At 33.0% G+C, this 14,824-nt stretch overlaps 1 protein-coding gene across 1 annotated transcript; it reads left to right on the forward strand.

The window, feature by feature from the left end:
- Positions 1-5,244: 5,244 nt before the first annotated feature.
- Positions 5,245-12,071, forward strand: LOC111640940. Its single transcript, XM_023387029.1, has 5 exons — positions 5,245-5,316; positions 9,880-10,089; positions 10,340-10,525; positions 10,862-11,007; positions 11,651-12,071. The coding sequence occupies exons 1-4, from the start codon at positions 5,270-5,272 to the stop codon at positions 10,902-10,904; spliced, it is 486 nt and encodes a 161-aa protein (XP_023242797.1). The 5' UTR covers positions 5,245-5,269; the 3' UTR covers positions 10,905-11,007; positions 11,651-12,071.
- Positions 12,072-14,824: the final 2,753 nt, after the last annotated feature.

A 14,824-nucleotide genomic window follows, 5' to 3' on the forward strand; every position in this document is an offset into this window, starting at 1 on the left:
TTATCAAAATACTCTGTTATTTCGCATAACTCGGCAAATTTTCTTTCTTCGATTGTTAGAGCAATTTTTGTAATTTCCGGATTACGTCTACACTCAATCAATGACTTGTGGATGTTGTCAAATTTTAAAGTGATCAAATACAAGCCAAGAAATGCGATTGCAGCGACATGAAAGCCAACTGAAACGCCCCAGACATTCAGCAACTGATAAAATGCTAAGCAAACAACTAATCGATTTTTCGGAATGGGAAGAAACAAGCCGGAAACAGCAAAACCGAAGGATAGCACTATGCTTCCACAAACATATATACATAATACAATTTTCTGAATCCTATTTCTGACCATTAGCAATTTTTCTATCTCGCCATTATAATTATATTCGAATGTCTGAATTTTTACATATTTTTTGAAATAATTTTGAATGACGACAATCACCACTGAGGAAACGAACCCTAACAACAGCATTTTACCGACAATCGTTGTTGTGTTACTATCTTTTACTACGTAGAGGAATCCTCCGCAATATTGGATGCATGTTTCTTTGTCAACAATGGAAACATAAATTCCCCACAAGAGAACAAGAACCCATATTAAGACAACAAATGCGTAATAAATTCGAAAAGACACGCTACTGCCAATATTTAATTCTGAGCACCATGGCATGATCTTCAAGCCAAACATTTTCAATACATATGTAAAAGGATAGATGTAGCAATTGAAACAGAATGTAGGTTCGTTCATGATTTCTGAAGAGTTCCTGTAAACAAACGTGAAAAAATTATGAATTATGTAATTCTCATGCTAAAACTGTAGAATAATTGATATTATATGTTAAAAAATGTAAAATATAGTTTTTGTTATCTGTTGTACTTCGATTAAAATCGTGAAGAAATTTCTTTGTGATACGAAAAGTTAAAAATGGAAATGATTACAACGGGAATCGCTGAATCGTCACATTTTACCCTTCTTCCCACTCGTTCTCCTACATTGTGCCTACTTGTTTGTAGGCACAACGAGGGAGAACGAGTGGGAAGAAGTTACGATGAGAATGAAGTAAGAGGAAAGCCGTTTAAATAACGATCTTCTTACTCTCTCTCACTCTCGTCGTCACTCATAGTCCCTTAAGGACCTCGGTCTCATCTAGGATTTTCAACCATTCGTCTCTATCTTGGGCTTTTCCTTTCCCACAACTTACACCCATCTTTCTCAAATCATTTTCCACATTCTCTTCCCATCTCTTTCTTGCTCTCCCTCTCGGACTTCTTCTCTCTGGCCTTTCTCTGTATACCTGATACACTTTTCTCTCAAATTCCATCTGTTCTAAATGCCCAATCCAATGAAATCTCCCTCTTTTAATTTCTGTTACAATATCAGGATTTTCATATAAACAAAGATTCTGTTATACCTTATTGAGTATGCATCACAGTCGTCTCCATACAGAGTGGTCATTTAGCTACAAAATATAACACGACATAGTAGTAGATTATCCTGCTCTAGTGTCAAATAATAGCTTAATTTACTGGTTTAATGCAGACTACATCATAGCACTATACTTATATAATATCAATACTAACAACCTGTACATTAACCAAATATGTGTTAGTTAAAATAATTGTTATAATCAAGAAAAATAACTAGTGAAATATAAACGCAATACTTAATCATCCTTTTCGATTATAACCATTTTTGGTAATAATAAAAAGCACGTTTATTTTTAGTTACTTTCATGGATGCCGCCAATTCATTTATAGCAAATGATGTAAACATAAAGTAATTTAAATCTCCCAGTTGATTGGTACAATCGCTTGTGTTCTACTTCTATTTATTTTGTGTTACAAAGACTAACATACCGTCCAATTGAGACATAAATTGTTTCAATTGAATTATTTTTCTTTAAATATGAAATTTTTCTGTAATTTATTTTGGTTTTCAACTGCGATCGAAGGAGGTGCTTCGATTCCAACACATTTTTTTTCTGTGCAAGAGAGATTTTAAGTTGGAACTCAGAACTCTATTGTAACTCTGTTATTTCTGAATTCGAATCAGCTCCCATACCTCATAATTTACGAAATTTCTCACTTTTGCCTATCGTTCGATAAATAAATTAAAAAATAATACAAAAATTGTAATTTTCTACAAGAATTGAAATCTGAGTAGATTGATGCAATAAAGCAACGCAACACATGGGCTATCTGTCAAAAGAATTGCATCCCAGAAAGACTTTAAATATGAAGATGACTATATATAAGTGTTAATTGATGAATATAATGAGTTACAGACGTGAGAATATCAAAAAACGTCCTCAAAACTAACTCATTTTTGAGGAGCAAACCCGTTTCCCAGTACCGGTATTGAGTGGTTTTCAAAACAATTGAATTCGGAGTATAATAAACAATAATGCAATAATAAAAAAACTAGTAATGCAATATTTTTGATTCTGAACAATTCGAAAAATCTAAAAACATTTCAAAAGAAATAAATTAGCTTACTTTTAAATATATTACCTTTTTGAAAAGTCTGGAATTGGCATCCAATTCAGGAATTTGTAAGATAAAAGACTTCTGTCTCCAGTTATTTGTGACGCAATCGTGCGGGTGTGTTGCATTAATGAAACAAGTGCGATTGTGACCTTGGTATGTCTTTTAACCAATAAATGTAAATGATCGATAAAGAATCGCTATTTAAATCTCACTTATGTAAATTTACTGATATGCAGACTATTCGGGAAATATCTTTAGATAGAAGATATTTGGTTCCTATTTTAGAACGATTCAAAATTTTTTAATGAAACATAACTGTAATGCCTTCAATTAAATAGCGCCGGTATGTATAATGTTCTGTGAGTTACGTAGTAATGTAAACTTTGAGTTCACATCATTACATAAGTCATTACATCATTATACGAAGACGTTCGAATCAGTGGTTTTAAAAGCCCCTGGCAACAATTGTAAAAATGGTAATTTTATGTGCTCACTGTCATCCATCAGTCTGTCTGTCTTTCCTTAATCTTCAGAATGGAGTTAGATGGATGACCAACATGGCTCTATTGTTAAAGAAAAGATTCATGAATAGGGGCATGCTATTACTAATTTGATGTGGAGAGCAATTAAATAATACAAAACGATAAGGTGAACTTTTGTTGGTCCTTATTATCGGGCTTCCCTTTAAGAAAAGTATTTTTTATTCATCGAAATGATTAAAGCAAAAGAATCAGTTAGTTTTAGGGCTGATATTTATTACCAATGATAAATTGCAGAAATTGTTTTTGATGACATGATTGAAGAGTTTCTAACTAAGAGTCAAAAATGTTCTAATATACACGAAACTATGCAATAAACTGTCTATTAATGATAATGAGTTTGATTCTTCTATTCATTTTACCTTTGTTCTGATTTTATGTTAGTTTAGTTGCAAAGCACTAAATAATTCCCAAACACATTAAAGGCGGACTAGTGTCGCTTAGCACTGTGTCTGCCTTTAATATGCTTTTCAAGTGTTCTATTTCTATATCAACACCTTTTGAAAGTTCTGATATATTTGACTGCTTATAACTGAAGTATGGACTTTTAATATGATTATATAAAGCTGTAATACTGGTGTCGTTTCATATACAGAAATCGAGGAATACCCCACACCCTATTACTTTCGTATGCCATTGCACTAAGCTCTTCCATCTGGTCGGAAAGATACCTAAATAATAAAACATTATCGATTATTTTTTGCATGCGAAAGAATATTGTGTTTTTTTTTTCTTCTTGACTGTTACAGTTATCTATATTTAAGAATAGCAGTTCACTATATTTAATTACCCCATTAATATTCGAACGTTTAATATTTTTATAGGTTTTGATGAGAGAGGATCTACCCAAAACATGAATATTATAACCAAAAGGAATAAAGTGGGAGGACTTTCTATAGAATAAATGCTCTAAAAATCGATTATTCAATCGAAATGCTTTTGTCTCTTGGACTGATATAATTCGACCGAGAGAGAATAATTGATTTAAAATCCTGTCTTCAAGATTTATTACTCGATTAAATCCAACGTAACTCAGTCTAGTCGATTGCTCTTTTTTCTTTTATGCCACGTTAGGTCAATCCTGATGTCAGCGAACATTCGGCGCAGGTTAGTATGGATCAGTTTGCGCGCAAAGTGATGTCAATACCAGAGTAGTTTCCCATTGCTTTCTCTGGATACGCGATATTACACGAGGCAGAAATGCCTTCCGGGGAGTTTTTTGAATGCCTGTATTCAGACGTTACAGACGTGGATAAAAACCGGAAAACTCTACGTGAACAACTTCTCCTTGCCAGACGCGAACCCACGACCGAACTCCCAGTGTTCATCAACGGAACCGCTCTGCCACAGGTGGGCCGTCCTTTCTTATCTATATAATTTATAGCGTTTTCAATGTCATTTCTGGATATTTGTATATTGGTATGAAGTACGTTGTCAGTATTGGTAATTGTTTTACTGAGCACTCTGATCTGAAATGCTTCCAGTTTTCTTGCAACCGGAACAATAGTACAACTTTATAAAAAAGTGTATGTCCACTATAATTTTCGAATTTTACATGCATCGTCGTGCTGTTGGTCTATCTCAGGGTTTGTAAATAATAATACAATTCTTGTCGATCATTAACCAAATCATAAAAAGTACTTTTTTTTGTGTCATCAGCTTAAAACCAATTGATAAATAAATTACAAGTGAAACAATCTTTGCGCCATGTCAACTTGAAAGTTCTCTTATGACCGTGAAAATGTATACAGTCTTTTCAGTTCAATTTCTTTAACCATTATTTTCTGAAATTTCCATAAGGAACGTAAATGAAACAGCTGAATACAGAAACCATCTCGATGCACCGTGTTTTCGTATACTTCAAATACAGCTTCAGACCACTTATAAAAAGCATTCTTTCTATCAAGGCATGTAACCACTACTACGATATTCATCTGAACTGGTTTTATAAGACATGTTTCTAATAAAAATGTAAAATTTAAGCTTACACTAAGAACTAGCGGTAATTCAATAGCTGCCGACATCAGGTTTGCGTGGCGTTGAATACAGTGGTGATCGGTTAACGAACATAATTCTGATCTAATTCTGATAATTCAAATTTTGAAAGTCAGGTTCTGAAATTATAATAAAAAAAAATCCAAAACTGTTCATTAAATTCCCGCTTTTTTTGGTTTAACGCGTAACAAACGAATTCAACAATTGATGTTGTCGTTGTTGCGTAGAAGAGTGCGATTTGGAAAGCGATTCGAAGATGTTTTTTGACGGTAGAGAGTATCGACCCCTGCCCCATCCTCCTGGGTAAGAGGCATTTCAATCCAATTTATTCGGATAACAAATTGGTTTTAGCAATTAAAGGCTTTAAAGAGAAACTTCCATCTGCAATATATAATTAGGCGTAATTAGATTAAATGTAAAGATTTTTGTGTCTTCCTGTATTGCAATAGAGGGCTTTATAAGGCACAGTTCGGGGCCCCGAAGATAATTTAGGGCTTTTCAATTTACTGTTATTTAAACGAGTAATCAGGCCTCTTTTATATCACGGATTAGGTCGTTAATATTTACTAAAATTTTAAACCCAACTCGATTTCAATATGTTCAATATGTCTTTTTTTAAAATAACAGAAAAAGATTTATAAAAGGCTCTTTCCTTCTGTCGAATAAACTTAAAAGCACGGGGATGACGTGCAATTTCTTGGGATGGATGTTTATATTTGTTATGTAGATATAATTACTTATGTCCTTGAATTATAATTGTTAGGATAGCACATAAACCATTTTCATACATTATTTATAGTGTTTGGTCGGTCTTATAATGTTTGCAAAAATTAATTAATCATTTTATAAAAATCTTAATTACTTAGGTTTTCCTAATTTATGTGCATTTACATTGCTAAATGAAAATACTTCAGAAAGTAAATTTCCAGGAAATAAATTAATTTTTTCATTTTTAATTCACTGATTTAGTGTCCTATAAATTTAAATGCTACTTGTCTTGCTTCAATTATTCAAAATAATAATAACAGTAATCGTAATTTGTAAATGCTATTTCAAAAACAATCCAAATTAAGATAGATTTGAGAAAAGTCAGTCAAACATCGTCAATTATACGTAGTGCTTTTTGTCAAAATGAAAAAAAGAAGTCTGTCTTATTTAACATAGTAATAATATGTGAATTTATGACACTCAAATATCATTTTCGGCCCACTCTGCAGTGCTAACAAAAATTACAAAACAAAGTAAAAATGTCTCAATTCCTTCAAACAATCTACTTATCTTTTATGCTTTATTAAGCTAGTATATGCTTTTTTCAAAATATCAAGTAGTTCATTCGCAATACGAAAATAACAGATTTTTGAATCACAAATGCTATCAGATCCACCTTTAATCAACTTTTCGGTCACCAATTTTAAACACATCATATCGTTTAAGACGACGATACTGCTTTGTCGATAGAGATTGATTGCTTTTTTAAGAAGCTGTGCCTGTTTCGTTTCTTGAAGTAACCGTTCGTATTGTTCGTCACTAATGAAAAAAACTGCGATCAGTACTTGTCTTCATTAACTCACTTAATTTATCATAAAATACGTTCTCATTACTAGCTATAATTATCGCACAAACGTTCACACTCAAATATGACAGTCAAGAATAAACACAACACAAACTCTTTGGTGATTGCAATGAGATCGTTGACAAGTTACAATCTGTCCGTCGTATGGTGGTTGCATCAGCGAACGTTCAGAATGCGATATGACTTTTCTTAATCACCGTAACGCGTAGTGGTCAAATATAATGAAAGCCAAGACATGAATTTCTCTTTGTGGACTTTTTAATTTAGTCACAACGCGTTGTAGCTGTTTTTACAAGTGCCGAAACACAAATATCACGCAGTGGATGACTTAAATAGATCACAACGCGTTGTTAACGTTCTTTTCACTGAATAAGCATTTACGTTCTTTTAGCTTAACATATACATAACGGGGAATAAAAAACACAAAATAAGAGTGTTGGGATCGTGTGAAATTTGAGCCTTTGAGCTATTGCCAAATTTATAAAAATCGAAAAAAAATTCGTGGATGTGTGTGTATTGAAATTTATTTCGTTTATTATTTCAAAACACTGTAATGATGAAAAATTGAAATTTGGCATGGTTGCTTGCGTATAAGTGACAGCGATGCTGCTTTAATGGTGAGGGGTGGAGTAGAGACGGATTTCACGAATATTTCGAGCATAGCCAGACTTAAACGAAGATTTTATCTCTTATAAGGATTTATAATTTTTATAGAACTTATCTTTACCTTCAAAATTATTAAGCTTTTTGCCATTTTTAATAATTAAAGATAGAAAGAGAATTTTTTATAAAATCTCATAAAAAAATTGCACGTATAAATTTAACATTTTATTCTGATAAGTTTCAGAGAATTCATGTAAGAGCCCAGACAGTTGTTACGTTAATTTTAGCAACGTAAAAGAAAAATTCATAGATTATCACGCCAAACTTTCTGACAGTATACTCTTACAAAACACACAGACCAGCACATCCACCATGCGGCCTGTCAGGATCCTTTTACGCAATGGTACTTGAGAATCGTGGCCATCCCTCGCTGTCAACTGAGGCATCTTTGTCTACCAAACCATTCGCAACAGTTGCACGAAGTCGAAGTCGAGCTGGTCGCACGACAACCGGCAACAGAAATGCCATTAACCACTAAACACAGGAATGCATGTCTGAAGTAAAGTCACAGTTAGACGATTGACTGGTATCAGGTGTTGGCTGATGTTTGACCACTGGAGCAGGTCACACCCAACACTTTGTTCCAGCAAGACAATGATCGATCGCATATCGCACGACGAACTCTCTCCAGCAGGAACGAAATTCATATCCTTTCCTGGTCAGGAGCCTCGCTGTACGTACCTCTTTCCTGTCGACAACCTGTGGGACCTCGTCTAACCTGAGGTGAACTGGAGAGCACCGCCACATACTGTAGTCTACATGCTTGTTGCAGTAGACACAGCTTGGCAGGGGGTACTTCGGGAAACCATTAATTGCCTCATTAATAGTATGTCTCGCTGAGTAGCAGTGTCAGGTCTATATTGGTTACTGAATAAACAGGTGTCCATGGGATATCTTTGTTTTTTAATCATTTGCATATTTCTGTTACATTTCTGGTTCTGAAATGTGCAGGTGGCTACGCGCACTCCTTCGTGATGTTGCTATTTAATTTTATAGTAGCGTATTTCAACCACTAAGCATTAATTGCAAGTTTGCACGTACCCAATAAGCTGCCCACCCGATATTTGCCATAAGTTATTATAAAGTCGTTTTACATTAAAAGTCTTATTGCTGTTAAAGTTACTTTTGCACTTACATCGTGTTTATATTATGGCAAAAACTTAAAAAAACGGGATGATTCAATAATATTACATGATTGGAAATGATAGAAAAGGTGGTAAGTTATTGTTTGAAAAGTGGAAAATGGCTCAAAAGTGGCCGAATGGACTCTGTCTCCACTCTTAGCGGCGGTGACCAAATTTAAACACTGGGAGTTTGGTAAAAATAAGAGTAAATAAAAACGTTTCCCAAGTATAATCCCATAGCTAACGAGAAGTGCATCTTAGACAATACGATTATTTCTTTAAATGACTGCACCTGTTTGATTTGAGTCTTCGCTTGCAATAAAAAATAAACGTGTTGTTGTAGTTATAAATTCAAGCACTTCTGGTAAGAAAGATTTGCCACGACTTTACAAATCTTCAGCCGATTTTCTATTAAATTAAGCATATAAAAACTTGGAGAGAACAAACGGAATTTTAGCACGACTTTCCTGGTGACATTACCCATCAGTTTAATTAATACAGTATTGAAGTTCTCGACTAAATAGTTATTCTGCAGGTGTGATTAATCAGATCCACGTTACAATGCCCGGTTTGTTTTCTAATTATGTAGGCCTATATAGAATCATTTCTAGAAATGGCAATTAAGTAATCATCTCTCCCGATATTACGGTATAAATATCAAGTTCTGGTTGTATTTTCGTCAAGTATTTGCTTTAATTTCGTTATATTCTCGTGTACGGTTTTGGTTAACGCCAAATGTTTACATTTACATCTTTGTATTTCGTGCCGACATCACTTCAGCACCACCATATCGAACTGTCCCTATTCTAACTCCTATCCCCACACCGGTGTGACGTGGCTTTTTATTATACAGATTCTGAAATTATATTTTAAAAAATCTTAACCTGTTCATTAAATTTCCGCTTTTTTGGTTTAACGCGTAACAAACGAATTCAACAATTGAAGTTGTCGTTGTTGCGTACTTTTGCTCTTGTTAATAAGAAGAGTGCGATTTGGAAAGCGATTCGAAGATGCTTTTTGGCGGTAGAGTATCGATCCCTGCCCCATTCTCCTGGGTAAGAGACATTTCATTACTATTTATTCGGATAAGAACTTGGTTTTAGCAATTAAAAACTTTAAAGAAAAACTTCCATCTACAATATATAATTAGGCCTAATTAGATTAAATGTAAAGATTTTTGTGTCTTCCTGTATTGTTGTATTGCAATAGAGGACTTTATAAGACCTCGAAAAGGGGCCCCGAAGATAATTTAGGGCTTTTCAATTTACTGTTATTTAAGCGAGTAATCGGGCCTCTTTTATCTCACGGATTAGTTCGTTAATATGACGAAATTTACTAAAATTTTAATCCCAACTTGGTTTCAATATGTTCAATATGTCTTTTTTTAAAATAACAGAAAAAGATTTATAAAAGGCCCTTTCCTTCTGTCGAATAAACTTAAAAGCACGGGGATGTAATGTAGTTTGATAGTAGAATTAAATAGTTATTTTCTCTTTGCATATTTAGGGAGGATGTGGATATGCGAAGATTCGTCATTCCACAAAATTTGGATTATTTTAAATTTCGAGGCAGCAAGATGAAGAAAGGCCTGTTCGAACCCTCGACCGGTGCTTTCGAAGGTTTAGATGTTTTTGAAAATAACATCAAGTCCGCTTATAGAAAAGCTGTGATGAAGGTTCTACCAATCTGTCAGACGGCCTGCCAACGTTTTAACAGGTAAATTACATTACTGTTTCTATGTAATAAACTCGTGTATATTGTATGTATGAGCTGTTTAACGAGGGGGTTATTCTGAGAAATACGATAAATCATCGTTTTAATTTTTCAATAAATAGTAATAAGTTTAATCCTTTTTTACCCTCGTGGAAAATTTTTAAAAAATGTTTTCCAAGTGTTATCATTTATAATTATTCATCGTAATTCAATTACAAAATTATATATTTATTATATTTCTTTGCTTGTTTAGTGAGAGATTGGTCGAAAATGTGGAGGATGAAGGAGTAAGCGCGGTTCCTCCACGAAACACCAAAGCGGACGAAGACCCGGCAGAGCACGAAGACTGCGTGCGAGGTAATCCTGGCCATTCCAGGGATAGAAATACATTGAAGAAAGTCGGGTCGTTCTTTAAGAGCGTGTGGAAACCGGTTAAGAGGTAAGATTTTGTACGATTTACCCTCTGAAATTGGAAATAAATCGCTAATCCCAAGTATCGATTATGCCAAAAATTTTTATAGCATTAAGATTGAGTTGGAAATGTTTGCGAATCGCATGACTTTCCCGTATTGTTCGGCGCTGTATCGGCCTATTCGTCCGTGTCATTACTGATTGGATGAAAAGTTGAATTCAAAACGTCACCGAACCAATGAATTTCATAATCCAACTTTCGTTCTTTGTAGGCCAACATTTACAGCGCCGCAATATGTTTTAATGCAATTCAAATGGAGTTATACGTTTTAGATGAATAATTATACTTTTTTTCTACATTTAGATCCGTGCAGAAGGTGTGTAAAATGGCCAGAAGTGGAGAATGAGAGTACGTTCGGTTCGAGTAATGATCTCTTGGCTTCCCTCTGTCCATCGACAATAAGATCCCGCTCTGTGATTTGCCATATATTTGAGCCGTGTTGGCTTTGTGTAAGTGTATATTGTATTCTACACCAAACACTTGGGAGATTTTACGGTCTCGGTTTATAAATTAACACAATTTCGTAAAAACTCGCAATTAATGGCCGGACAATAGAAAAACTGAATATACTTATGTACGATATTAGCGTGGTTATATTTTGATGCGATTGAGATCGTACCTACAGAAAACCCAGGTTTTTAGGGTATCGGGCATACGTAGCTTGTATATTCCTGTCTAAGTACTCACATTAAAATACATCGTAGGGTGTAAGTTGCTGGTCTCTTGACATAGCGAAAGCAGTAGTATAAATGAATGTAGAAATTAAATTATCCAGTAATTTTACATTATTACGCGGACAGGAACATGTTAAAATAATGGAATTGACAATGACATATTTCATACATACATGACAGGTGGCAGTATGCAATTAATTGCCGTAAGCAATATCATTTGGCACGTAAGTTTATTTTTATTTTATAAGAAAATAATATTCTTAATTTTGTTTTCATTTAAATATATTCAAAGAATAACAAAAAGAAATGATAAAGTTTAAAAATTAATAAATAAAATCTAAAAAGCTCCTAAAAATTGCAAAAATAATTTTCAATTTATAAGTAAAAATTAAAATATTGGTTTTTCATTCACTTTTAGATATGGTTTTTTCTGCAAACCATCGATGACTTCTCCTGATTTTGACATTCCGATTGCATGAATGCAAATTCCGATTATGACTTGCCAATTGTGACTTTGTCCCGGCTGTGTCTCCTTATTATTGTCTTTTAGACAATTACCATTTGCCCGAATTGGTCTACACGAATTTGGACTCTCGATTTATGTCTACTTCACGAATCTGGACTCTCCCGAATTTTACTCCTCAATTGTGCCTGTACTCGAATTGGAATTTCCCGAACTATGTCAACCCCAGATTTGACTGGTGAATGGTGTCTGCACTCGAATATGGACTTTCTCGAATTACGTCTATCTCGAATTTGACTCTAGAATCCTGTGTATATTGGAATTTAGACTCTTCCGGCTTGTGTCTGCGCTCAAATTTGACTTCTAATTTTTTCATCCCTGGAACTTGAATTCTCGGAATCGTGTTCTAATTTGTTATTCGAACGACACGCTCAACAAATTGATATTTGTTATTCAGATACAAGTAAAAAGATTAATTGGAAAACAAATTTTTTATACATAAAACGTTTGATAAATTAATTGATTATTAATATATTAATTAATAATTTTAATCACAATTATAAATTGTTGTATATTTATATTTGTAAAACATTAATAGTAATTGTTACGGCATCCAAGCGATAGTCGCACACATTAAAATATGTTTTTGGACCTATATAAATGTCATTAAAAGTGTGTTTAAAAATGCCTCGATAAAGAATAAAACATATGTAATTTGTAAAAACATAATGTTTGCAAAAATAAAACAGTTTCTGCAGATCTAATCTTTTTCTATTCTTTTGTAAGCGCGTTCTTTTTAAGAAAGGTAATTTTAGAGAAACAGTTAACACTTGCCACTCCGAGGGTTTTATTTATTTATTTTTTTTACTCGCTCCTCTGTGCACTAAGAAGGCCTCTTTATTTAGCGAGTTTGTTGCGGGTTAAGCCAGGCGTTGGTCAACGACGACCCATAAATACTGTACTCGAGGTTCGGGGCTGTTGCTAATACTGTTATTGTGAACTAGCAGATGTGCCCGGAAAAAATGTAACGATAGCACAAATTAAGGTTTGTAGATTATAGCCGTTTTCACCGAGTTTCGATACTAAGTATAAAATTTTTACCTATCCGCTTACCACACTGGGGGTAACGATAATTACGGTTGGCAGCAACCACTAACCGCTAAATGATTAATAAGAAACGTTTTTGTAGCCCCTTCTGGGTTCTTTTCCAGGTATACAAAATTCGAAAAATATGCTGGATTTCCCCAAATTTTATAAATATTATATCGAACATTAAGACGAAAAGTTCGATAAATTCAATATATTTATTTCGTTTGTAGAAAATAAAGAAATAATTTTTAATGATACAACAGCCTGGATTATTATTTTAAATAATTTACGTTTTGCTTAACATGGACGAAAATTCATCACGAAGCGACACGCAACGGATAAAATTTTCAACATGGCAAATATTAAAAATTCTTGATGAATCGTGCCTTTACTCGAATTTGGACTCTCCCGGCTTGTGTTTCCGCTTGTGTCTGTGCTTAAATTTGACGCAAGTTTTTGTCATTTCTGGAACTTGGACTTTCCGGAATTGTATTTTAATGTGTTGTTGGAACGACACGCCCAACAAATTGATATTTGTTGAGCGAAATTGATTCAGACACTAGTAAAAAGGATTAATTTCAAAACAAATTTTTTTACATTTGCAATAACTTTCAGGATAAATTGGTTTTAAATTGAAGGAAGATGTTTATTAGCTTTGCTATATTCAGCTTTGAAAACGTTTAATATACTAGAATTTCTATAAAATTGGGTGTCTTTTGACGTTAATATTACATGATTGTAGTTGGAAAGTATTTAGAATTATAAGCATACCACTTATACATAATTATAAATCTATACATTATAAACTTTTTCTTATACATTATACTTCACAGAGAAACGCTTTTTATTTAGAAATACTGACGTTTCCGCAATAAAAATGAACAAAGCTTTTATGAGAAAGAGAAAACTTAATAAATATAAATTACTATAACAAGTGGGTAATAATTGAATAATTTAATTTGTTTCCTTTTAATTGGTTTATAATATTTAATTATTTTATTTGAAAATAAAAATAAAAAAAGCAACAAATGTACTGTACTACAATTTAAACAACGATTTTTATTTATGATTCGAAATATACCTAGCAATAACATCTACATTCGTTTGTTAACAGAAAAGTTTTAGTTACAGAATAAAAATTTAGTGAATTGTGCGTGTCTACTCATCTAACAGTAAAGTCACTGAAGTTTGATATTAGCTAGCACTCGTTATAGTTACATGTTAGACTATACATTCACTAATTGTACTAATGTTACGTGTAGTATATAACTAAAACTCGTTTACAAATAAACAGACTACCTTCAGATTAAGTGATTCGAGTGATAACTATTAGTTCATTAAGTAACGAACTAAAAATTATTACTTACTGATCACTTATTAATATAATAATAAGTTTATAAGTTTCCTAGATTTGCTTCTTCATATAACAGTGTTAAATTGACGTGTACAATGTTAAATCGTGTATTTTGTAATCTTATTTCTGAACATTATAATTAGTCATTGTAAAGAAGAGGCAACAATCATTATTTGACTTAATTATAAATGTTATTGTCTCCCTTCCAGTTTTAAATGTTATCCAAAAGTGTCTGGTTGCAGATTGAAGAAATGTATTCGTCTGACATCACTTTTCTGAATTCCAAGAGTGTTGAGAATGCACTCCAAATCGAACTCATTAACTATAAGAAAATAAAAGTACACATTTAGATATAGGAAGAATGCATTTACATAAATTATCTTATCTTTACTTATTTACAAATACGAAAATTAAACGAAAACGAATTCTCATAGTTAGAAATTTATACAACAGTAAGTCAATATGACTACTTTCTGTTCAAAAATTAGTCTATCGTTAAATTTTATGAATTTAAAAGTTCAAAATTTATCTGTAAAATTTTCGAAGATGTTCAAATTTTAGTTTAATACTTTTTAATACAAGTCTTTGAACGATTATTAAGTTTTGGTACAATAAGAAAATTTATGCAAATTTTTCCTATACAAATTAAACGTCTAAAAATGGCGAGGTGAAGCATCGTCAGCTGA

This window comes from Centruroides sculpturatus, unplaced genomic scaffold (assembly GCF_000671375.1).
Source record: "Centruroides sculpturatus isolate CEXI.00-Female unplaced genomic scaffold, Cexi_2.0 scaffold1347, whole genome shotgun sequence".
NCBI classification, from domain to species: domain Eukaryota; kingdom Metazoa; phylum Arthropoda; class Arachnida; order Scorpiones; family Buthidae; genus Centruroides; species Centruroides sculpturatus.